This window comes from Nyctereutes procyonoides, unplaced genomic scaffold (assembly GCF_905146905.1).
Source record: "Nyctereutes procyonoides isolate TBG_1078 unplaced genomic scaffold, NYPRO_anot_genome, whole genome shotgun sequence".
In the NCBI taxonomy this organism is placed as follows: domain Eukaryota; kingdom Metazoa; phylum Chordata; class Mammalia; order Carnivora; family Canidae; genus Nyctereutes; species Nyctereutes procyonoides.
The window spans coordinates 5,240,201-5,265,293 of record NW_026575124.1 but is presented as its reverse complement, the minus strand read 5'-3'; the positions used below and the strand labels follow the sequence as shown (position 1 = coordinate 5,265,293).

The following is a 25,093-nucleotide window of genomic DNA, read 5'->3' as shown; positions in this document are numbered from 1 at the left end:
TGGCACGGCGCTGAGTGGGTGTTCCCTAGAATAACGATATTATTATGAGTATTAATCGTTCACCAACAATGCCAGGCGGCACGCTGTCCCCCGGGTCAGTGTGCGTGAACACACACCTTCAGGACCCACAGGCACGGTCTCTTCGCTGTCACACGCGTTTTTCTACTCCCACCCACTTTTAAGCGACATTCAGCGTGACCGCGGCACCCGTTCTGTGCTTTCTTCCTTTCACCTCGCATGACTGCCCAGCCCTCCCAGCGAGGAGCGGCGGCCAGCTGCAGCAGGGACGCCCACCGTGCCCACCCTGCAGCCGGGGGGGAGGCCAGAAAGGTTGCCGGGTTTTCCCGGCATTCCAGGGTGAGGCTGCCCCGCAGCAGCAGCAGCAGCGAGAAGGCCCACCTCCGACTCCCAGCCCGGCGGCTCTCCAGGGGGCCGCACGTAACCCCAGGGCCGCGCGGAGGCGCGGAGATGGGCTCAGACACCTGGAGCCAGGAGAGCTTCTCCATCCAGCTAAAGACCTGGCACAGCAGTTCCCCACGCGTGCGCCCCCGAGTCACACAGCCCGCACCCCGGCCCTGCCCCGGCCACACCCCACCAGGCGCCACCTCTCCAGCTGCTGCAAGGCCGTCTTCATGCACTTCACTTGCTGGAAATGGCAGGACATGTCCGTGGCCAACACCATCTCGATGACCAGGGCCCGTAGCTCTCTGCACCGACAGAACCAGAGAAGCCGTCAGCCCCCTCAGCCCCGGCTGGCAGGAGGCCCGGGCGGCGGGGTCCCTCCAGGTCGCCCACTCCCGCCTTCGGCTCACACAAACTCATCCTTGGTGAGGTTGATGAAAATGTTCATCTCATCATCCTGCATCATTCGGAAGACGGAGCTGATGTGGTGGTTCTCCAGCACCGAGCGATCGTTGTACAGGATGGCGCACTCGGACCTGCAGAGCCAAGGCCCCCGAGCGGCCCCCGTGAGCCGCCTCGCCCACCCCGCTCGGCCCCTCTTGCCCCGGCCACAGCCGCCCCCTCACTTGGTCTGGATGTGGAAGCTGTTGGTGGTGCCTGTGTGCTCGTAGTCGTGGATGGCCGCAGCGAAGATGATGGCTAAGATCTCGATCTCCGACAGGCAGTGCTGGGACAGAGGGGCGGCGTGAGGGGCCTGCCCGGGGCCGCCACTGCCCGAAGGCCTGCAGCCCGGGCCGCACCTCTCGGCCTAGGCCCGCTCTTGGGCTAAGCCGGCAGCTCCTCAGCTCCCTCTTGCCAACCTCAAACCCGCCCGCCGCCTCCCAGCACACACCCCAGCAGGAGCACGGCCCCTGAAGTCACGGTCCGCCCCGGAATTCCCCAGGGTAAGGGGGATTTGACCCTCGAGCCTTTGCGAGGCCAAAGCGAGGCAAAGGGAAAGGGGAGCATAGTCTAGGCTTTCCCGTCCTGCAGCCGTAAGGCCTTAAAAGAGGGAGGGGTGATCCCCGGCACCTACCACCATCCCCGTGCGGAGCAAGAAGCAATGCACCGTCTGGGTGACGTCAGCTGCGTGGATCTGGTTGTGATAAGGGTTCTTGTACTTCCCGTAGCCCGTCTCCAGCGCGTCCAGGAAAGTCATCAGAAACACAGTGGGAATCTGCAGCGGGAGGGAGAGAACCGGCGGCCCGTGGGGGGTCTGCGGGACAAGGGACACGGGGGCAGCGGAGAAGGCCCCGGCTCCGCCCTCAGGTGAACCCGGCTCGCACCCTGGCTCTACCACCGGCTGGCCCTCGACCTTGGGCAGGCCACGGGCCTCTGAGACTTGGTCGCAGAGTGAAGACCATGCCCCGACCTTGCATTTACTGAGACGAGGACGAGGCACTCCGGTAAGTGCTCTCCAAACAGTAGCTGTGCCGACGGCTGTTTCCCTGGAGACTTTTAAGAAAACTCCCCTCCTGTCTTCCGGCCATCCCGGCCCTAGTCCAATACACGGAGCAGGGGGCAGAGGCGGGGAAAGAGCAAGAGGGCCTGGAGGGGCCTTTCCGGGCAGGCAGGGGTCACCACCTCGTCCAGGAGGGCTTTCCCTGTGCCCACCCCGACACGCACACGCACACGCACACGCACCAGGGCCAGCGCTCTGTGCAGCTATTATCCGCCGCCTGTATACGCCCTGGGAGCAGGCCTGCCTCCGTACAGGTCAGGCGTCTGCATCACCCCTAGGTCTCCTGAGGCTGCGAGGAGAGCCAGGTTTGGGACCTCGGGAGGCTTCCGTAGGGACGCGGAAGTCCAGCCAGTCCAGCCGTCCCCCACCCCAGGGCTGTGCCCCACATTCAGGGAATTTTAAAGGGCCGTTTCCATGAGAACTGCCCTTGCTTCTGCGTTGCCATGGTGTCCCTGGAGGGAGGGGAGGGGAGGGGAGGGAAGGGAAGGGAAGGGATGCCGGGGAGGGGCCGGGTGCCCCGGAAGGGAACGCGCGGAGCGTGCAGGGCGGCTCCCCTCTCGGCCACCAGGGCGCGCTCGGCAGTAAGCGGGGGCCACCCCCCTGCCCTGGAGCAGCCAACTGGGCGGCCAAGCCCAGGCTGACACAGGTGGGGGGGGGGGCGCCTCCAAAACCAGGCCTTGCAGGTAAGGAAGCGAGTTTGGGAGAAGCTGGTGTCTGCAGAGTGTCTGAGAATCGTTTGGAGAAACATGAGCCGGGGCAAGCCTTGGGGGAAGGAGGGCCCTGCTGTGGTCTGTCCCGGAGGGGACGGGACGGGACGGGGACGGGACGGGGAGGAAGAAAACGAGGCTGCAGAAGGGGAGGCCTCAGGAAGGCACTGAGGACAGCCGCAACGGAGCACCTCGGGAAAGTTCTGGAAACCTGCGCGGGAGCCGTGGAAGGAGGAGTCAAGGGTCGAGCAAAGGCTCCCACGCACCCAGAGCCCGTGGTGGTGAAGCAGAGGCGGAGGGCGGGGGATGCCCAAGCCCCCGAGAAAGGCCCCCTTGGGACGCACGTTTCCTCCGCCCCGACGCCCGTGTCCGCCCCCACCTAAGCGCTGACCACACATTCCCCCGCGACTCCTCGGCCCCGTCACCCTGCACTTCCCGAGAGTGGCTTTTCCATGCGGAAGTGGCTTTTCCCAGCCCCTATTCCCGAAAGACACTCCCTCCCGGCACAGAATCTGGAGAGGACTTTAATCCCGTATTCTTCGTGGCCGGCCCAGCGGAGGAGCCAGTGGGGTCCACACGGCCTCCGCCCCTTCATTCGGCCCTACCGGCCTTGCCGAGAGCTGATGCCCTCCCTAGAACCCCTTGGATGGAGACTAGAGGGGAGGGGACGGAGGGGGGTGACCGACGTTACCCCCTCCGCCCACCCCGGGCCCACCCCGTCCCGCTGCAGGGAACAAATGGAGAGATGCGGGTCCCAGGGGCACCGGCGAGCAGCATCTGGACCCTCGGCCCCGGGCGTCCACAGGCAACAGGCAGGGAGGTGAACCCCAAGCAGCCCGGAGAGGACACGTCCGGGAAGGAAGCAAAGCGGGACAGAGCAAGGTCCTAGGCCGGATGCTCGCAGGCCCCGAGTCTCGTCCTAGAGGGCAGCAGGTGAAGTCCGAGGCCCGGGATGCAGCGGGTGACGGAAAGGCTGGGCAGGGGGCCCCGTGTGCCGGGGACCTTCTGGAACAGGAGTGATGGGAGCGGAGACCCCCCAGGAACAGGGCCGGGGGCTGCCCAACCTTAAAGCGGCTGATGAGGTTATGGCGAGTCAGTAACTCGAAGACAATGGTCCTCAGGGCGTGCTCATCTGCTGCCCGGTTCAGGGAGAAGACGTCGAAGCACCAGCGGTCCAGGTTCTGGGGAGACACGACGGGCTGGGCGGGGAGCCTCCCACGGAGGGAGCCTCCCGGGGCAGCAGGCTTGCCCTCGGCTTCACGAGGACTCCCGGCGTTTGCAGACCCCTGGGCGGCGGGCCTGTCCCCCCAGACAGTGGCCGGTGCGAGCTCCCGCGGAGGGCGCACACGTGGTTTGGGGCAACGCGGGAATGACGGGTGGCGGGGAAGGCAACCGGGCCCCCATAGAGTCGGGAAGTCCCAATGCCCCTGCCTTCCCCCAACCTTCCCCTCTTCCCCAGAAACCCGGGGATCAGTCACCTTGAGACAGTTGAGGACCACAGTGGAATAGGTGGGGCCCACGGACGTGTACGTTCTCCGGAACATCCTGGGGGCAGACGCAGAGGCCGGGCATGAGGGTCCGCGAGCCGGGGTCTCATCGGCGGGGCTGCGGGGGGCTCCGGGGCCGGGGGCACGGCCGGGGCAGAGGGAGGCCGGCTCGGGCAAGCCTCACCGCTCCACGAAGATCCCGGCCTGCACGGCGTGCACGATGCTCCGGAACTTGGGCTTCTCCTCGGCGCGGCGGCCCTTGGCCCGGGCCTGCTGGGTGAAGGTGGACGCCAGCCAGTCCCGCACCTCCGACGGCACCGCGTCCGACCGCAGCTCCTGCAGCTCGTCCTCCGTGTCCAAGATTTGCCTGAGGCCCCGAGGAGAGTCCCGCGTCCCTAGGCTGCTCCCCCACCTAAGGACGCTGCACCCGGCCGCACCCACAGCTCGGGAGCACCCCCCCCCCCCGGCCCCAGCCCCGGCCCCGGCCCTGTTGTTCTCTTTATTTCTGTCCCTCTGATGCCTCCAGGACCGAAGCCGCCCGGCCTGAGCGGCGCACCCCGGGCCCAGGCACACCCTGGCGCAGGTGCCCCCGGGGGTCGGACGCCGCCACGGAAAAGCGATTTGGCCGCGTCCAGCGGCCGCGTTAAAGTCCGAGGGAAGGCGGGGGATTCCTCTGAATGATTCGTTTTCCTTTAGCAAACACACGCGAGGCATCACACCCAGTGCGAAGGCTCCACACCATCCGCCGGGGCACCGTGTTTCACGAGGACACAGGCCCCGACTCACGCGAGAGCTCACGGGCCACGCGGGCCACGGCCCCCCCCACCCCCCGGGGGCAGGGCGCTGCAGGGCGTGGGGCTGGCCAGACCGCGGAGCCCGTCCCCCCGTGCCCCGTCCCTCCGTCCCTCGCTGACCTGTGTCCCCTCCGGGCCCCCTGTCCCCCCCATCCCGGACCCCGGACCCCGGACCCCATCCCCGCCCCCGGGGCGCCTCTCACCGCGTCTCGTCTATGTAGACGGCCTCCAGCAGGGACGCCGTGTACTCCAGGTTCTTCTTCAGCTCTTCGATGTTGACCTCCCCGTTCTCCAGCTGCTTCACCATGTAGCGCAGCCTGGGCGGGGACGGGGGACGGGGATGGGGACGGGGTCGGGGACGGGGATGGGGACGGGGGGTGCACTTAGGCGCCACGACCTGGGCCCGAGAGCCCGACCCCTGGAGGTGCCTCAGTCTCCCACAATCCTCTCTGCCCGACAGCAGGAGGAACAGCAGCTGGCGCGGCTCGTGCTGGGCTCTTACCCCTGCCTGTCGGACACTGCCGACCCCCAAGTCTAACCCCGGGTCCCCCGACCCCGCCCAGCCACCTGCCTCCATCTCCCCACATCCCTGACCCCGGGTCCCCTTCTCCACCGTCCCCACCCGCCTGTCGCCCCACATCCCTAACCCCGGGTCCAGTTCTCCACCGTCCCCACCCGCCTGTCGCCCCACATCCCTGACCCCGGGTCCTGTTCTCCACCGTCCCCACCCGCCTGTCGCCCCACATCCCTGACCCCGGGTCCCCTTCTCCACCGTCCCCACCCGCCTGTCGCCCCACATCCCTGACCCCGGGTCCCCTTCTCCACCGGCCCCACCTGCCTCTGTCCCCCACATCCCTGACCCCGGGTCCTGTTCTCCACCGGCCCCACCTGCCTCTGTCCCCCACATCCCTAACCCCGGGTCCCGTTCTCCACCGTCCCCACCCGCCTGTCGCCCCACATCCCTGACCCCGGGTCCCCTTCTCCACCGTCCCCACCCGCCTGTCACCCCACATCCCTGACCCCGGGTCCCGTTCTCCACCGTCCCCACCCGCCTGTCGCCCCACATCCCTGACCCCGGGTCCCCTTCTCCACCGGCCCCACCCGCCTGTCGCCCCACATCCCTGACCCCGGGTCCCCTTCTCCACCGTCCCCACCCGCCTGTCACCCCACATCCCTGACCCCGGGTCCCGTTCTCCACCGTCCCCACCCGCCTGTCGCCCCACATCCCTGACCCCAGGTCCCCTTCTCCACCGGCCCCACCTGCCTCTGTCCCCCACATCCCTGACCCCGGGTCCCCTTCTCCACCGGCCCCACCTGCCTCTGTCCCCCACATCCCTGACCCCGGGTCCCCTGACTCCACTGTCCCCACCTGCCTCTGTCCCCCACATCCCTGACCCCAGGTCCCCTTCTCCACCGTCCCCACCCGCCTGTCGCCCCACATCCCTGACCCCGGGTCCCCTTCTCCACCGGCCCCACCCGCCTGTCGCCCCACATCCCTGACCCCGGGTCCCGTTCTCCACCGTCCCCACCCGCCTGTCGCCCCACATCCCTGACCCCAGGTCCCCTTCTCCACCGGCCCCACCTGCCTCTGTCCCCCACATCCCTGACCCCGGGTCCCCTTCTCCACCGGCCCCACCTGCCTCTGTCCCCCACATCCCTGACCCCGGGTCCCCTTCTCCACCGGCCCCACCTGCCTCTGTCCCCCACATCCCTGACCCCGGGTCCCCTGACTCCACCGGCCCCACCTGCCTCTGTCCCCCACATCCCTGACCCCGGGTCCCCTTCTCCACCGGCCCCACCTGCCTCTGTCCCCCACATCCCTGACCCCGGGTCCCCTTCTCCACCGGCCCCACCTGCCTCTGTCCCCCACATCCCTGACCCCGGGTCCCCTTCTCCACCGTCCCCACCCGCCTGTCGCCCCACATCCCTGACCCCGGGTCCCCTTCTCCACCGGCCCCACCCGCCTGTCGCCCCACATCCCTGACCCCGGGTCCCCTTCTCCACCGTCCCCACCCGCCTGTCGCCCCACATCCCTGACCCCGGGTCCCCTTCTCCACCGTCCCCACCCGCCTATCGCCCCACATCCCTGACCCCGGGTCCCCTTCTCCACCGGCCCCACCCGCCTGTCGCCCCACATCCCTGACCCCGGGTCCCGTTCTCCACCGGCCCCACCCGCCTGTCGCCCCACACCTCCCTTCGGCCCGTGTTTCCTGACCACCCTGTTTAGAAGGCGGCAGGATGCGGCAGGTACAGGCCCGGCGCGTGGTGTTTTGCGCACGATGTGTTTCACAGCCCGAGTGACCAGGAGCTGGGACGGCCCTGTGCCCCTGGACAGTGAGCAGCGGGGTCCTCCGCAGTCGGGAGCCCCCAAGATACTCCCATTACATCCCCGGTCACGGCTGGGAAGGGGCGGGGCGCACGTCCACGCACCCACAGGCCGCCCCAGCCCCACCGTCCCTGGGTCCCACGGGGATGCGAAGACACAGAACAAAGAGCAATCTGAGCGCTTTCGCCTGGCCTCCCTCTATTCAGGCAGAGCTAATGGATTATGATTCCAGAATCCGTCAACCGGGACAAAGCAGGATTAACCCCTGCCTCCCCGATGCCGTCCAGCGTCTGACTGTACCCCTGCCCCGCAGCGGCTCCCCAGGGCCCAGGCGGTGCGGCGGGGCCAGGGGTCTCACCGATGCCCTGCCAGAGGGGACAAGGCCTCCTCTTTCACGCTCAGGATCCCTGGGGCTCGGTGACCAAGGGGAGACTCCCTAAAGGACGGCTGGCGGGCGGGCCCAGGCGACGCGAAGCAAACAGGACTCTCCTGACTCGATGGTGGTTGCGGTCCCCTGCGGCCCCCTCCCCCGCCCCGCCCTGCCCCACCCAATACCCACGCGGGGCTGAAGTGGAGCCACGACCGCGACACTTCCCCACTGAGAGGAGCTTCAGAAACCCCAGGTCCCCCTATGAGTCAGGGAGGAAAGAATGAGTCAGGGACGGAGGCTGAGTCGGCGGCGTCAGTCCCCGGGGTGTCGGGGTGTCGGGAGGGAGGACGACGCGCTCCTGAACACAAGCAGCTCCCGAGTGCGGGGTCTCAGCAGCTTGGGTTGGGGGTGCCGGGAAGAGCCAGCCTGCACCCAGGGGCCGCCACCTGGCAGTGTGCGTGCAAGTGGGCGGGGGGGGAGGGGGGCACAGCAGACCAAGGGGACAACCCACAGCCTCTTCAGCGGCTGAGCCTCCGACCCCCCTCCCGCCCCCCTCCTGGACATCCCACAGCACCTGCACCACCTGCGAGTGGCAGCTGCTGACCCACAAAGCCGGGCGGGCGGGCGGGGGGTCGTGTTGCTTCCCGAAGGCCTGGCCCAGCTGCAGCCCCACTGGGGGCGGGACGGAAGCCACACACTAGAGGGCAGAGAGCTGCCCCGAGGGAGGGCGCAGAGCAAAGAGGTTCCTGCACCTCCAGGCCCCGCCCCCGCCCCCCCATCCATCCCGTGGCCAGGGGCCCTGGAGGCTGCGGACACACAACCCAAAAGGGAGGAAAAGCCCCGGCCCTCGTGGTCCACGTGGCTCAGCCCTCCCTGGACCCAGCGCAGCTCCTCTGCGCTCTCTCGCCCCACATCTTGAGACGCTCGCCCAGCTCAGGCCCCAGCGGGCGGCCGAGCCCACGCGGCTCATCTGCACGCAGCCGCGCAGTCGCTGACACTGCTGCCAGCCCCGGGTTTTAATTTTAAAAAGCCGTTTCTCCTACGTTGTCTCATATTAGCCTCACGAAGGGCGGGAGTTGGGAGGAACCCGCCAGCCCTATTTCCCGGGCAGGGACCGCGGCTCCGGGCACCGGCCTGGGAGGCAGGAATCCCTCCTGGCCCCGCGCCCTGGGGCAAGCACTAACTCTCACTCAGCATCTCTCAAGAATCACCGGCCCCAGAACTACCTGGGATACTCGTGAAACACTGAGATCCCAGGCCTCACTGCACACCCACGGAACAGAATTCCTAAGGGTATGACCCACGGATCCGCGAACACGCTCACACGCTCACCACCACCCGGGGTGATTCTCACGCACTCCCACGGTGGAGAACCTTTCCCTCGGGGCCTCTGTCCTTCCTCTGTAAACAGTGAAGATGATGATAAACCACCTGTGAAGGGCTGTTAATAAGGACTATTATTTACTTTATGACTTATACACGAAGTAACGCATGCAAAAGGCCTGACGCCTACAGAGGGTCTCTCTAAAGGTGACGTGAGTGGGAATGAACCGACCGGGATGGCGCTGGCCCCACCCAGCTCACAGGCCAGGGCCTTCCAACACCTGCGCCCGCCTTCTCCGTCCCAAGTCCGGCGGGAGAAGAGGGAGTCTAGCGTGGCTGGAGGCTCGAGATGAGGAAGCCCCCGAACGGCGGAGCGGGACGATGAAAATGGCCAGGATCTCTCCTCCACCCGAGGAGGGAGGTTAAGGGACTGGCCCAAGGTCACACAACGTGGCTGTTGGTCGCCAGCAAGCCCGGCGCTCACACCGCTGGGGCCTAACTGCACACGACAGGTGAGGGGCCGAGGGGCCTAACTGCACACGACAGGTGAGGGGCCGAGGGGCCTAACTGCACACGACAGGTGAGGGGCCGAGGGGCCTAACTGCACACGACAGGTGAGGGGCCGAGGGGCCTAACTGCACACGACAGGTGAGGGGCCGAGGGGCCTAACTGCACACGACAGGTGAGGGGCCGAGGAGCTGGAGGCTGTAAGTCCCTCGGAGCGAGGCGGGGGCCCCTTGGTCGCCGCTCCCTACTCCATCGTCTGCCCCCAAGCAGTGCTGAGCCCACGGGAGACCTGAGCAGCCTATGCTAGGACAGTGGCTTGTTTATCCCACCGCCGCTGTACAGGACGTGCTCGGGGAAGGTTCATTAGATAAATAAAAGGGAGGGAGGGAGACTGGCGGGGAGGGGCGGCTATCTCCCCGAGCTCACCAGAGATCTCTGAGGCAGGGTCTCCGCAACCCTAACGGAGAGCCCGGGGAAGAAAGAGGCCGTGGCCGTCTTCCTTCCACACAGCCTCCCCCCCCCCTTGCGTCTCTGCAGCCTCCACCCCGAGACCTCGCTCTTCTATGGCTCCTGTTGAAATCTGAACCGAGCGTGACCGAGACACCAGACGGAGCGGTGAGGGAGGGGAAGAAAGATTAAACAATAAGTTTGACAAATGGGGAGTCAAGAAGGGGACCTGGACCTGGACCCGGGCAGCTGCAGCTGCTCCCTCTCCCGCCGGGCAGTGGCCGCTCCGGTTCTCAAGTCCTTCAGAGTTGGGAGCTCCCCAGACCCAGGCCCGGCCTCCCCTCACTTTCTTCTGCAGCAAGTGCTACTCCCCTGCCGGGGGCAGGTCCTCACCCAGGCCGAAGGAAAACTGGAAGCTTCCGCAACAACCCCTCCACCTGCAGCCCTAGCCCTGTCCCACCACACCCACTTCTTTCCCCTTCCCTCCCCCCCCCCAGCCCCTGCAGCCTGGGAACAGCCTCAGACCCTGACCCCTGGAAAGCATCAGTCCGCCCCAGCTCCAGGCAGCACGCAGGAAGGGGAGGCTGGGGTAGGCATGATCCCAGCGCCCCAGGGGAGCTCAGCTCCCCCACCAGTTCGTCTCTTTGGATCATCACGGCTGATGATCTGGCAGTTTCCAAAGCCCCCGGTACTAGTTCCCGCACCCACACTCCTAGAAGGCCAGGGTAAGTGGGGGGCTTCGGACAGAGCAGCCTCAAGGCCCAGGGCTAGGCGTTGGGAGAAGGATCTGATTCCCTTTGGGGCTCTTAGCCCCGATGAGGAGATCTCAGAGGAATGTGAGGTCCCACGGATGCCGGGGTGAGGAAGGAGAGAAGGCGGGTGGTCACAGCCAGGTCGCCTGCCTGCCACGGGCAAGAGGGAGCAGCTCAAAGGAAAGGGAGATGGGAATGGGAGGACAGAGGGAAGGGCAAGACAGAAAGGGGAGAAGTGGGCACAGGTGCACGCAGCACGTGAGGACCAGGTCTCGATCCCCCTCCTCCTGCCGGCGGTGACCCCAGGCGACCTGACCTCCTCCTGCCCTCCCCCTCCTCGGCCCTGGTGCCTACCTGAGGATGGGGCCCTGGAGGTGGCTCCTCTGCACAGGAACAGGGTTTGCCATGGGAATCAAGGCGTCCTACTCCAGAGCACCCAAATCCGCCCCGGGGGCCCCAGGGCCCCTGCAGGGAAGGGCCCCCTCCAGGGCCCAACTTGCAGATCTCCGCAGGACCGAGCTACTGGCTCCTCCGGGGGAAGGAGAGGGAGACCAGACAGGCAGCCCAGCAACGGGGCGAGAGGCCGCGGGAAAAGTTTCACATGGAATCGGGAATCGGACCGAAAACAAGAGTCTGTTCTCAGAAGAATCCCAGAAAGGACAGAAATAGCACAGTCCGGCCCCCTGCTCCGAGGAGGTGGGGCTCCTCCCGGGAGCGGGGGCTAGTGCGGTGCGGGGCCAGGGCCTCCCCGAACTGCGGGAGGGCAAGTCCGCCCCAGGGTGAGGCCTGCAGAGCCCCTGGGCCCAAAGCAGGGTCCCCCCAGCCCCCCCAGCCCCCCCCCAGGCATCCTTCACCACCTGGAAGGACAGAAGCGAGGAAGAGGCCAGACCCGGGGAGGGGGTCCGGGTCCCCACCCCCACCCCCCCACCCCCCCACCCCCCCACCGCCCCACCCCCGCCCCGCCCCGCCCCGCGTGAAGGAACCTGGGGCGCCCCTGCTGGGCCCAGAGGTTGGGCAGGTCGCTCCCACTGCCAGCCGCCCCTTTCCGCATCTGGAAAACCAGGACTGGGGGGGACTGGGAGTTACTGGGGGGACGGACGCGGTGGGACGCCCGGGCTCGGCCTCCAGGCTCTGCCCCCGCCCAGGTGGGGGACGGGAGGGGCTCCCCGCGAGGTGGGCCCGAGGGGCCTGGGGTGACGTCACCAAGCCAGGCGCATCGGGCCCGCGATTGGTCAGCCGGGGCGGGGCGGGGCTACGGAGGGGAGGGGCTAGGGGCGGGGCTAGGGCTGGGACTGAATGGGTGGGGCGGGGCTAAGGGGGCGGGTGGGGCGGGGCTAAGGGGGCGGGTGGGCGGGGGCGAGCGCTGCAAGCTGCACACCCGTGGACCAAGCTCCTTCCTCCCGGTCGGGCCCAGGAGGCCCGGGAGGGTGTGGACAGGACGGTTTAGACCAGAGAGTGCAGACGGGAGGGTGCAGACGGGAGGGTCCGGCTGGGAGGGTGCAGACAGGAGGGTGCAGATGGGAGGGTCCGGGCCGGGAGGGTGCAGACAGGAGGGTCCAGGCCGGGAGGGTGCAGACGGGAGGGTCCGGGCCAGGAGGGTGCCAGACAGGAGGGTGCAGACAGGAGGGTCCAGGCCGGGAGGGTGCAGACAGGAGGGTCCAGCCAGGAGGGTGCAGACAGGAGGGTCCAGCCAAGAAGGTGCAGACAGGAGGGTGCAGACGGGAGGGTCTGGGCTGGGAGGGTGCAGACAGGAGGGTCCAGCCAAGAAGGTGCAGACAGGAGGGTGCAGACGGGAGGGTCTGGGCTGGGAGGGTGCAGACGGGTCTGGGCCAGGAGGTTGCAGACGGAAGGGTCCAGCCAGGATGGTGCAGACAGGAGGGTCCAGACAGGACGGTCTAGGCCAGGAGGGTGCAGATGGGAGGGTCCCAGAGGGTCCGGCTGGGAGGGTCCAGCCAGGAGGGTACAGACAAGAGGGTGCAGACAGGAGAATGCAGACAGGAGGGTGTGGACGGGAGGGTGTGGGGGGGGCGGGGGGTTGGGGGGGGGTGACAGGAGAAAGGGGGAAGAGAAGAAACAGACCAAGAGCCAGGATTTTACGACGGGAAGTCTTCCTCCCCACTGCCGTCCCCGAAAAGCGGAGAGAAATTTAAAAAGCTTGTCGCTGTGCCAAAGCCGTGAAGGATGATAAACAAATGAAGTTCGGGAACCTGCTGTTTCTCAGCCTCCCTGCGACCCGGGACAAGTGGAAGTGGGCTTGGACAGCAACGGCAGGAGCGGCAGGAGCGGAGGTTAAACACCCACAAGTTGTTCTCCAGTGAACTCCTGTAGCCACGAAGCAGGAAGAAAGGAAGCCCCCCCCCCCCCGCGTCCCTCTCATTTTCTCAGCGCTCCCAACACACACACACACACACACACACACACACACACACACACACACACGGTAGCGGTTTTAGAGAAAAAGGACTAGGCCCAGAGTCAGAGCCCTGGGGTGGGGGGTGAGGGACAAGCCCCTGGCCTGTTGGTGGCCACGCCTGCCTGGAGGGCTGGGGAGAGGGGAGGAGTGCGGGGGGTGGGGGGGGGGTGGCCAGCTGCCGACGGCCTGCACAGCCTGAAACGCCAACAATCGCGAGCCAGGGCCGCCCCCCTCCCTCGGCTCACTCCAGGCCCTCAGTCCAGGCCCCCCCACCTCAAGCAGGCACTAACCTCAACCCACCCACCGCAAGCGGAGACGTCTTAGACTAGAAAAGCCTTGGAGATGACACCTTGTCCATCCCTCTGCCCTCCTGCCCAACAGAACCAAAAGCCGGCTGGACAAACGACGGCTCGCCACGTCACCCCACACAATACGTGTTGCATCGTCCCCGCATGCACCCCATACGAGCTCATCCCAGCCTATGACCGTTATTAACCGTCCCTAACAAGGAAGGATACCGGCCGGCCACTAGCCCTTCCCGGGGAAAACAATCTCGCTCACAGCCACTCACCCGCGCATACACACACACACACCACACTTGTGTCCCAGCCGGGGTGGGAGGCGGGGCGGACGTGGGGTGACCCCAGCAGAGTCCAGCATGGGTTTGCCTTTAGCCTAAAAATCTAGTTTAAAAATAGCAAGGAGCACGACCATAATGCCTCCGTCCCAGGCCCAGGCCCAGGCCCAGCATTCCCAAGCGCCCTGAAGAATAGGAGTGGGGATAGGTGACCCCGCCTCTGGTCAGAGCAGGACGGTGCAGGACAGGGGGTGGCAGTGGGGTGTAGGTGGGGGTGGGGTGGAGGGGAGGGGCTGGGGAAGGGATTCACCAGCTGATCTCAAGGTGCCAAAATCTCAGAAATCGAAAGAACCAAAGAAATCACCTAAATCCAGGGGAAAGAGGACATGAACTAAAATCAGAAGACTTGGGACGCCTGCGGGGCTCAGCGACTGAGCATCTGCCTTTGGTCCAGGGCGTGACCCCGGGGTCCCGGGATCGAGTCCGGCGTCAGGCTCCCTGCATGGAGCCTGCTTCTCCCTCTGCCTGTGTCTCTGCCTCTCTCTCTCCCCCTATGTCTATCATGAATAAATAAATAAAATCTTTAAAAAACAAATAAAATCAGAAGACTTCTGCCTAGACTATCATCATGTGTGACCCTGGGCAGGACGCGCGGAGCCCATTTCCTTGTCTATGAAATGGGAAAATAGTATGTGCTTCACAGAATGCACACAAGGACCCGCCGAGGTCGCACGAGAGCCCCTTGGGAGCCATGAAGCGATGCGTCAATGCCACAGGTGACTCCTCGTCCAACTAGTCCGCTCAGCAAACGGCGGGTCCTCCATGAACCCTCGTACCCAGGACCTCTGGGGTGGAAGCGCCCCGGTGACCCTGCCGCCACCTCTCTGGATGTCTAGGGCTCGTCCCTGGCTCCTTATCCCACAGCGGCCACGGGGCAGTGGAAGAAGGAGGGGGGACGCGCAGAGCCCCCGGAACGCCCTCCCCCTGCCCGGCCCCGCCGCTCCCCTCACCCCCTGCTTCCCACTGCTATGCGGGCAGCCTCCCTTCTGGCAGCTGGCTGGGCACCGTGGCGGGGGTGGCTCCAGAATTAAAAATAGCCCCCCTGGTGGCAGAGCCGGGGCGCCATGGGGGGGGGCCCGGACAGAGGGGGGCGGCGGGGGATGGAGGACGGGTGGGAAGGACAGAAACAGGGAGAGCAGAGGGAGAGGAGGGGGCTGGAGGGACAAGGGGGCAGAGAGGGAAAGAGGGGAGACCTGAGAGACCCGGAGAGGGCCTGGGAAGGACGGCGGCGAGGTGGGGGGGGGGTGGCTGGCTCCCCCCAACCTGCCCGCCCAGAAGCTGGCCTAGCAACGGCCCAGCGAGGAACAGGGTCGGCCAAACAGCTTGAGCCTCGTCCGGACTACGGACCCCAGATACCCGGCCCCTGGCCCGCACCCAGAGTCCCTCAGCCTTAGACCTGAGCCCTTACGAGAGGGAGGGACTGGGGGGGGCAAGAAAGTCCAGGGGAGGCTGGGGAGACAGGAGGCCCCCAGGACTGGACGCAGCGCAGAAGAGGGTCCTCGGGCTCCCGCGTCCCCGTGCCCCCTCCCTGCTCTGCTCCCCTCTGCTCCTTAACTGCCACCCCCCACCACCGACCACCGACCGCCAACCACCGACCGCCGACCGCCGACCGGCCTCCAAAGCGCACCCAGCACATGCTCCAGCGGACGGACGCCGGCATCCGGGGGCCCAGCAGATGTTGGAGGCGGCCTGGGACGGGAGAGGGAGGCGAAGCTTGGGGGACTGGCGGCAGGTGTGGCGGGAGCCGCACAAGCGTGTGCACGGCAGCAGGCGGGCCCCAGCCCCGGCCCCACCCGACCAGCCGTCCCTGGGCAGCACCTTCCCCCTCTGCTAACATTCTATGGCTCTCGGATTCCCGCCGGGTTGGAGGCCCTAGCCTGTCGGATGTCGGATGTCGGGGTCCGGCTGCCGGGGGCAAGGTCACCCTCTCTGACTAGCTCGCTGCCTGCCCAACTCGCCCCTATACCCTGACGCTAAAGGGAGGAGGGCGGCTTTCTCCTTCATCAGAGGAAGGTCACGTTCTAACCTCCGTGAACTTTTCAGGAAGTTCTCCCGCATGTCTATCTTTACTCCACCTTGCTGCAATTAAAACGACAGGAAGTTTTCTTGGCAACTCAAAAAAAAAAAAAAAACCGAGAAAGGAGGAGAACAAGCAGGACAAAGACGTCTTTAGGGTGAACCTGGTGCACTGTGATTTATGATATTTCTTTAGGACTGGAATTTCTAAAGCTCCTGCTTAGCAGAGACACAGCGAGGGTTCAGGGAGCCTGGCAACACTGCTGGCACGTGTGCTCGCTCAGCCCAGGCCCCAGAAGTTTCCAAAGGCGGTGGGCATGGAGAGCTAGGGGGATGGTGCTGCACCGACACGCAAGGGCTGATGAAGACGACGCTGCTCTAGCCCCAGGTCCTGCCCGCGGGAGAACCACGAAGCCCCCTGGAGGCCGAGCTCCCTTCCCAACACCGCACGGGGCCAACGCCAGCTGGCAGCCTGATCCTGCCACTGCAGCCACAGTAGCTGTTGGCAAAGCTGACTTCTCTGCAGCTGCGGAATCCACCGGCCCAGGAACCCGGCTGCGCCCAGCAGCACCACCTGCAGCACCCCTTCCCAGCTCTTCTCCAGCCCCAGGGCCCCCCAGGCCCCCCAGGCCCCACCCTGCCCTCCCCCCCGCCACGACCCCGACACAGCTCCCTCGGTGGACTCGGGCCAGGTCTGGGATGCTGACGCAGAATCCGAACCTGATGTTTCCTTCCCAGAGCCACACAGATGCAGCGGGAGCGCAGGGGAGAGGAGCAGGTGCGGGATGGGGGGGCTCGGGACAGAGCCGCAAGAGCACGGCCAGCAGGGACCCCCTGTACGGAGGACAACAACTCACTCGCTTCCCTTCCCCTTCCCAGGAGCCTCCTTCCCCCTCGATTCCGATCTTTGCCCCAGTCAGCCCCCCCCCCCCCCCCCCGTGCCCTCCCAGTTCCCCAGGACCCTTACGTCTTCCTCCCGGAGGGGACCATCTCATTATCTAACAACTCCCAGTCTCTCGGGGACCTCACCTGCACCCCACCTGCTGCCCTGGTTTTGTCCCTTTTCCTCTGCTGCTATCCTGAGCTGGAAAATAGCTACCCAGCTTCCGCACCTGAGAAGACGAGCCCCCAGAGAGCAGAAGGCAATGACTTGGCTTCCTCCCCAGGGCGGCTGGGAGGTGAGGTCACGGAGAAGGCAAAAGAAAGGCCTTGCAGAAGGAATCCTCCGGGGGTCGCAGACACCCTGTGCCTCACCCTGTGCTGCCAGCATCACACGGGGGGGGGGGGGGGGCGCGGAGGCCCCAGGCATTTCCTGGCTCCAGGCCAAGCTGAGAAAGGGGTGCGGGGTGGGAGCAGGGAAGGCCAAAGAGGCCACGTCCAAAGGAATAGGGAGGGAGGAAGTGGGACAAGAGAAGAGCAACTGCAGCCCAGCAGGGAAAGATGGGAACAGAGGAGAGGGACGGGGAGCAAGGGTGCAAGAAAAACCAGAGACCGGAAAGCAGAGGGAGCAGAGAGGCGGGAAACAAACCCTGGATTCCTGGAGAGACTCAAAGGAGAGGGAAAGATGCGCTTCAAAGGTCCCCGCTCGTGGGGGAGCGGCCAGAAAGGAGGGGAAGGTAGGCGACGGCCGCTCACCTCATAGACTTCAGGAGCTCCCTGGGCCGCGGGCAGGTGCAGGGCTCCAGGGAAGTCCAGCCTCTCCCTCTCCCGCGGGTCTCCCGCGGGTCTCCCAGGGCCAGCGCAACCCACCCCGAGCCACCTCACCTGCCTCCCGTCAAAAGTAACAGGTGCAACCTCCACGGTGGAGTTTCCTCTCTCGGTCTTTCTAACTGGCCTCCTGGGGCTTCTGGGCCAACAAAATGACATTTGGGTTTGGGTCCTAAGGGACTTCTGAGATTCTCCAAAGCAGCACGCGGCATCCCTGCTCATGTCCCCCCCAAGGCCCAGACACTCTGGATCGATGCCCGGGGACAGTTTCTCCGACATTCCCAGATTCACCAGTGGCAGCCCCTGGGCTCCCCGCGCCCACCAGGGCCTAGAGCTGCAGCCGCCCTCTCCCCTGGGGTCTGACCACCGCGGAAAGGGGTGACAGGGGCAAGTCCTTCCTTTTTCCTCCGACCTCAGTGCACATCCTTTGCAGGTAGCCCCCCTCAGCCTTTGGCTCTCCAGGCGCAGACACCCGCCCCGCCCCTCCAGACGGCGCCCGGTCAACGGGACTCCCCAGAGTGGTGGCCCAGACACCAGGCCTCAAATCTGTTGGGCAGTCGACAGCCCTGCCTCTTGGTCTTTATCGGTCTCCCCTCCGAGCCTCTCATTCCCTCCCCACCCCCACCCCCCGCCTCCCAGGGAGCAAGCTCTCCAGGGCGGAAGACACTCTAGACTTTATCATTTAAGACTCGCTCTCCTACGCGAGGCATCCAGTGAGGAACTGAGACTCGGAGACACTCCGTGGCTCCAAGACGTGGGAACACGAAGTCGGAGTCCACACACAGGGCCACGCACATCCTCTCGTCCACGCATGGGACGGGCTCAGGTGCCCGGGTGCGCGCAGGCCTCCCCTACACACTTCCCGTCACTTGTGCCATTCATAAGCCTGAACACAGAGATGTCGTCACGGAGCTCCGAGGCCGCAAGCTGTCCCCCGCCCGCACGCCGACCTTCACCCAGACACGTATGTGTACGTGCCAGGCATCCGCGGCTTCATCCTGACGCGTGTCGTGCACACGTCCACATAACGGCTGCGTGTCCCGTCTGTAACTCCTTCAGCTCCAGGCTCCGGCCTGAGTCCTCACCCCCCCACCCCCCCCCCCCCACCCCCCGTGCCTTTTGAACATCAGCCTCTCAGAAGGCAACACGGCCTCCTTTTCTTCCATTTCCCCCCCATCTCCTGCGACCCGCCCCCCTCCGCCCACGAACAGGAGCACGCGCACCGCAGAATCAGAGCCACACCTGGGCTCGGCGTCACAGACACGGGTGACCGTGAAGTCATTTGCTCACCCCTTTGTGAGAAACGGCGTTTCTCGAGTGCCTGTTCCGTTTCAGGTTCCGCACTAGACTCGGTTAAAACAAAGACGAGCCAGAATAACCCCCAGCTGGGCCCTTGCTCCCGCTCAGCTGTAATGACCTTGAGCCACAGCTTGGGACAAGTGGCCGAGCCCTCGGGAGTCCTCAGTACCATGTGAGGAGAGGAGGAGAGGAAGGGACTGCGTGCACACCATCCCAAAGGAAAAGGGAGTCCTGTCTGTAAAATTCCAGGAGGAACCGGGGCAGGGGGAAGAAAGTGATGCTTGTGGCATCCTGGGAGAAAGGATTCCCGCGCGTGTGAAGCCCCCGGCCCACTCCGCCAAAGGAAAAGATTAGGCAGGAATGATAGAGGGAGAGTTTTACCGCTTGGATGGATGTAGCAAAGAGGAACACGGTGCCTTGTCCACTCTCTACTCCACTTGCCGGATCTGAACCAGACCATAGAGCCCACAGGAGCGGGGACGGGGCCTACGAGGCCCACCGGCACAGCCCAGCCTCCAGCTCACCGCCTGACCCTCAGGAGGCACCCAGCGAATAGATGTTGAGTGAATGAATGAGCTAAGGACGGCGAGCCAATCTCTGTTTGCAGATTTTCTTGATTCACAGAAGACACAGAAAGCCCCTTGCTACGGAGCCTCCCCTACGCCCCTCAAAGCCCTCTGGTCTCAGAGCAGCGTAGGCAGCCCGGTTAAATCCTTCATCTGAGGGTTCGAAATGCCCGTTCTGCTCACCCCATCACCTCCAGACTCCCTAGCCCAGCCTCTCTCACGCCCCCACTTACGAGTCTGCTCAGGTAGGAAGGTTTTCCCGCTAGGTAGAGGCGACATCCCATAGCTAGAGACTCCTCAGCTCATATGCTCCAGATTCTGAATTAATCTTGGGCCGAGTCCTACTGTGGGAAACAGGATTCCTGGATGCCCTTCCCAAGAAGAAACTGCCCTACAAAATCATATTAATATGGGCTTTTTAACCAGAGGCAAAAGCACCGGACCCAGGCTCCCTGAAGACGAGCTAGATTAGATGTCCCAGATTAGAGATTAAAAGGATTGTTGTGGGGGGCGGGGAGATAGGAGATGTCGTGTAGGGGAATCGAGGCCTTTATGTGCACGTCTTCATTCTACTCAGTACCCAGCCATGAGATAATGGCATCCGTCCCCCTATCCCCTCACTAAGGCCTCCCCAATATTCAAACGGCCCAATCCAGTAATCCATCAACTAGGGATCTACCCTGATATCAAAATCTTTGTCTAGTTTGGGAAAGTGAGATTGAGAATCTATTCCTGCGGATTAATAACATGGAAATGAGACTTCTCTGCGTGAGTTATTACATGCAGCCAGCACTTAAGGACCAGACAGCTAAAGTAAGGGAAGGCCGGAACAATTCAGTCCGTAAACCTAGTGACCCCTGTCCAGCCCCATCTCCTATAAGGACATCTCAGCTAACGCACTGCGTAGGGGCAGCTGCCTCTACTCCCTTCTTTTTCCCTGGGTTTCAACGTCTCCTCTGGGGATCCTCTTCTCTCGCCATTGAGCGCTTCTCATACTGAAGGAAGAAATGGGAATTTGCTTCCAGGAGAGACTTTTGGTTAGAAAGGTATGGGAGGCAGTGAAACAGGCACAAACCTGCCCTTGCAGGGCCCACTCATTACCTGGAATGGAGGCAAGGAAAGGATAGGCCGGGGGCCGGGGGCCGGGGGCCGGGGGTGGGGGGCGCACCCCTGGGACACCTTGAATTCTCTCATTTATAATCCCCGAGCTCCCTTCTTTGCCTTTCCACCACTTCCTTACCTGTCACCCGCCCCAAGCTTCGTTACCATTAACAGAGCATCGTTTTCCCCTCAAGAATCGCTCAGTGCTCCTCCCAACAAAAATCAATTCAATCCGGCTTTCCATTTCTTCACCCCAGAACTCATTCCAAGGCTGCGCCTCACAGAGCCCGGCAAATTGCATTGGCTGGAGGCAGCAAAGGACAGGAACCGAGAAGCACAATTTGGGTGCTGAGCCGTGTTGCCCACTGGGGCCCGGTCGTCCCTGAGGCCTCGCTAAGCAGACCCACCCGCCCAATGGCCGGGCGTCATCTTATTAGCACGGGCGAAGCATTTTAAAAACAAAACAGTCGTGAGCATCTATGCGTCGTCTCCTGCCACCTGTCTCCCTCCACCGGGACCCAGACACGGAGAGCTTCAAGGCTCACTCTTCAGGGTGACGGGGAGGAACTGGGTTTCGGGGCTATGGTTCCTGCAGTGCCTCCCTGAACCCCTGCAGCCTCTTTCCCGGGACTGCTGGGAGTCGCATCAGGGGGACGGGCACCTTCCCTCCTTGTCTGATTAAGAATCCACAGACTGCGGAGGTTCCTGGATGGCGGCTCCCCGGGAGATGAACGTGCTGCATGGGTTGACTCTGACCCACTCGTCTCCCTCTCTGGGGAACAGAAAGAAAAGTTGCTTCCGTCCCCCGGGGCCGGGAGTATGGGGTACCTGAGTCCCTCGGTGGCCTGTTTACCCGACATCTGCCCGCCCCCCCCCCATGCCCTCCTCCTGCAACAACAAGAAAAGATGCCTAAAGGTGCTTGGAGATCCCTGGGAGACCCTACAGCCACAGAAGGGCTTTGCCGGCGCCCGGCCTCTCAGCCAAGGTCCCTTCCCAGCGCCCAGCTCCCGGGGACCTCGTCCAGATCCCAGCTGCCCACGGGTGTCCAGCCCCGGAGCAGAGCAGCTCAGGTGTGGGCGCCCCGTCCCCACCCCGTCCCCACCCCGTCCGTCCGGTGCAGGGGGCAGAAACCCCGGTGCCAGCGGACACTGGGGACCCACAGGTTGGCCCGAGCATCCCCGCGCGCTCCGCTGCAGCTGTGTGCGCCCCGCGGCCCCTCGCGCACCCGCGTGTGGTGTGCACCCGGCGTCCGCGCGGCCTTGCACACGGGTGCGTGTGAGTCGGCGGCAGCCCCGGGCCGCACAGGTGGCGGCGCCCGCGGTGACCCGCCCCCGAGTGTGCGAGGGTGTCCCCCCCCCCCCCCGTCCCCGCCGGGACTCACAGCGACCGCAGCTTGATCCACATCTTCTTGCCCGGGGCCGACTTCAGCTCCAGGGGGCACGGGCAGTCGGGCTCCAGCATCGCGGCCGCGCTGCGCGGGGACAGCTCCATGCTCGGCCTCGCCTGGGTCGGGGCAGGGCGCCGCGGCTCAGCCTCCGCCCTCTGCGCCCCCGCCCTCCCCGCCGCGGCGCCGCCAGCAGGTCGGCCCCGGCCCCGTCCCGGTCCCCGTCCCCGTCCCCGGGCCCCTGCGCTCCGCCGCGGCCCCGCTGCGGCTCCGGCCCCTGCGCGCGCTGCACCGGCTGCGGCTCGGCCCGCCCCCCGCCCCGCCTCCCCCCTCCTCTCCCTCCCCCCCTGCGGGCGATCCCCCTCCCCCGCGCCTCCCGCAGGGCCGCGGGGCTCACGCAGGAGCGGCGCCGAGGGCGGGCACGCAGGGGTGGGAGGGAGGGGGTGCGCCTGGGTGCGCCTGGGTGCGCGCCTGTCTGGGTGCGCGCGTGTGCCCGGGTGTGTGTGCGCGCGTCTCTGTGTGTGTGTCTGGGTGTGCGCGTGTCTGGGTGTCCGCGCGTCTGGGTGTCCGCGCGTCTGGGTGTCCGCGCGTCTGGGTGTCCGCGCGTCTGGGTGTGCGCGCGTGTGCCCGGGTGTGTGCGCGCGTCTCTGTGTGTGTGTCTGGGTGTGCGCGCGTCTGGGTGTGTGTGCGCCCGCGCATCCCCGCGCATCCCAGCGCATCCCCGCGCCCCCCTTGCGCCCCCGCCTCTGAGCGCAGCCCCAGGTGCGCCCGCGCCCCGGGTCCCGAACCCGCTGGCCCCGCAGGTCCCCGCCGGCCTCCCTGGGCCTCCAGCCCCCGCCCCGGCCGGCGGGACCGTCTTCCCAGCCTCGGGCTCCCCGGGGCAGGACAGCTGGGGGGGGGGGCAGGCTCCTTCCCGCTCCCGGCTCCCGCGCCGCCGCCCGCCCAGCCCCAGGGCCCCGCAGTCCGCCTTGGGCGCTAAGGGACGCGGCCGCTCAGGACCCAGCAAGGCGCGGGCGGGCGCACAGCCTCCCCCAGCGGCCCAGTCCCCCCGGGGCTCGGCCCCCAAGCGCCCCCCGGAGCCCTTACACTTGTTCTCCTGCCTCCATCACCACCTACCTCAGCCGGGTGGGGAAATCCTCTGCGAAGGGAGAGTGGAGATGCGAGAGGTGTCGGTCCCCTAGGTCCTGGTCGCACACAGGCCTCTGATCCAGAATCCCGGGATGGGACTTGCAACTTGGAGGACTGGAGGCTGGAAGGAGGGGTGGTCGGGAGAAGGTATTCACTCCATTCCAAATGTCGGGGGGAGGGTCCCCCCTTCCCAGGCAACCGGGGAGAAAGGAGCAGAGGCGAAGTGGCAGGTAAAGACGTCCAACATAAAAGAATCGCCTCTTAGGTGATCGGGTCAGGGCAGGCCTTCGGACCCCAGACCCGGGACGGCCCAGTACCCGCAGAACCCGCTCCCCGCAGAGGCCCCCACGGAGGGGACAGCAGGGCCAGCAGGAGGAGAGGCGGACAGCCTGCGGCACCTGGCCCGCGGGGCCTCTGGCGTGTGCCTCGGAGCCGCTCTCCCCTCCTCGCCCGGGAGGAGCCCCCGCCAAGACAAAGCTGCAGCTGAGACCCCGTCGGACTCCCACACACCCCAGCTCTCCAACCTGGAGCAATCACCTTCCCGAACAACTGGAAAAGAATGGGCTGGCAGCTACAAAAGAATTGCAAATGAGCATCAGCGTTAAGGAGCTGCCCAAATTAGGCAGATATTTAAACTAAGAGAGGCGGAAAAGGGGCGGGAGGTGTACCTCCAGGGGGACCTCGACGGGCCTCGTCAGCGCGGCGGCGGCAGATCCCACCCTGCTGCCCCGGGCCCCCAGCCCCTGCCCCATTTTAAGAAAAGGAAAATTCACCAAAGCAAAGCAAAGGTTATTCATGAAAGACACGTTAGAGTCCATCTAGCCCAGCCCCCTGCGTTCAACAAAGGGGAAAACCGAGCCCAGGGAAGTGATGGTCCCACAGAGGGTCAGCGCCCAGCCCGGGCCAAGCCTCCACCCTCCTCCTCCTCCCCGCGCTTTTCCATCCTGTGGCTCTCTTTCTCCTTTAGTCACCCGTCCCGGTGTTTGACCTCAACCCCATCCTTCTGGCGCTGTCATCTCCCATCTGTCTCCCCCACCTCCTCACAGATAGGAACCCCATTTGCCTGCTCCATCCATAGGCTCTAAAGACCACGGCTGTTCCCTCCCTGTCCTCTTGCCCCCACCCCCACCCCCGCTTTTCCAGGCTGCCTCTGCCAGCCTCACTCGTCTCTCTCCTTCGTGCCTTCCGAGCTGCCCCTGCCCCTTGGAGCCCCTGCCTCCTCACTCCCCGAACCCCACTAGCCTCCCAACCAGCTGGCAGTTTGATAGAGACCAAAAATGATGCTTTGGCAGCGGTGACGGATGGATGTGATGTGCCTCCCACGGGAATGCTATTTAAAGGGGCGGCCTCACCATCCTCTCCTTCCAAAGTGACAGGAGAAGAGCCTGCTCCTCAATCTCTCCGGAGCTGCAAACTCAGCTCAAGTTAACTTCTGGCTTCCTCACCCTGCAGCCTGGCCTGTGCTCCCGCTTCCTGCTCAGGTGGGAGGGAGAGTACTTGACAACTCACGGAGGTGTGGGGGCTGAGGGGGGCTCATCTTCATCTCTTTTGATGACAGGTACTTAGGAGGAGCAGGAGGCCCAGGGGGGTACGGGAGGCACAGTCTTCCCCCAACCTCGTGAGCGCATTTCAGCCATGTGCCAGCTTCTTCTCGGAGTCAAACTTTGTTGGAGAAGAACGGAGAGAGGCCTTCCTTCCCTCCTGGGCCCCGGCGCCCAGCAGCTGCTGTTCTCTCCCTCGCAGGCGGAGGCCCGCGGGTGACAGCCCCGGGGCCAGGCCTGGCTGCTCCGTGAACCACCCGGGTCGCAGGAGCTGCGTGGCACCGCCCAGAGGAAAGGGAGCTCGGCTGCCAGCTTGTCACCCCAGGCCTGGTGGGAGGGGGCGTTCCACCTCATCGCCGCACACAGCTAGTGGAGGTTCTACTGAAACCACCGCACTAATGAAACTGCTGAGGCTGGAACCTACTCCCTGCCTGCAAGACAAAACAATCGGAGTCAGACTCTCTCCCCGCACCGTTCCTCGCTTCCTTTTAAGGCGTAAATAAAACAAGCCGGGGGTGTGAGAGCAGCTGGTTGCGTCCCCAGCTGTCAGGGGTCGGAGGCCCTCCTGGTCAAGGAAGCATAGGGTCCCTACGCGTCCATGAGATGCTCATGGGTCCGTCACGGCACCCGTCCCTTCACCTCTAGACACTCACTTCTTGTTTCAGGTGGTAAAGCCATCGTGCC

General features: G+C 65.2%; 1 protein-coding gene across 5 annotated transcripts in view; it reads right to left on the bottom strand.

Annotated features, from left to right (window-relative positions):
- Positions 1-23,573, bottom strand: part of PDE1B (phosphodiesterase 1B) — a 28,992-nt gene extending 5,419 nt beyond the window's left edge. Inside the window, exons 1-10 of one of the 5 annotated variants that reach the window (XM_055337213.1) lie at positions 22,857-23,573; positions 21,738-21,859; positions 5,095-5,208; positions 4,282-4,464; positions 4,089-4,155; positions 3,675-3,791; positions 1,478-1,618; positions 1,029-1,129; positions 813-938; positions 606-707 (exon numbers count right to left, since the gene is read on the bottom strand). In XM_055337213.1, the coding sequence (XP_055193188.1) occupies positions 606-707; positions 813-938; positions 1,029-1,129; positions 1,478-1,618; positions 3,675-3,791; positions 4,089-4,155; positions 4,282-4,464; positions 5,095-5,208; positions 21,738-21,847 (1,061 nt within the window). In that variant the 5' untranslated portion in view covers positions 21,848-21,859; positions 22,857-23,573. Of the gene's footprint in view, positions 1-605; positions 708-812; positions 939-1,028; positions 1,130-1,477; positions 1,619-3,674; positions 3,792-4,088; positions 4,156-4,281; positions 4,465-5,094; positions 5,209-7,575; positions 7,716-10,970; positions 11,448-19,487; positions 19,510-21,737; positions 21,860-22,856 lie in introns of those variants that run through there. The other 4 variants (XM_055337212.1, XM_055337215.1, XM_055337214.1 and 1 more) reach the window with 4 other exon arrangements.
- Positions 23,574-25,093: the final 1,520 nt, after the last annotated feature.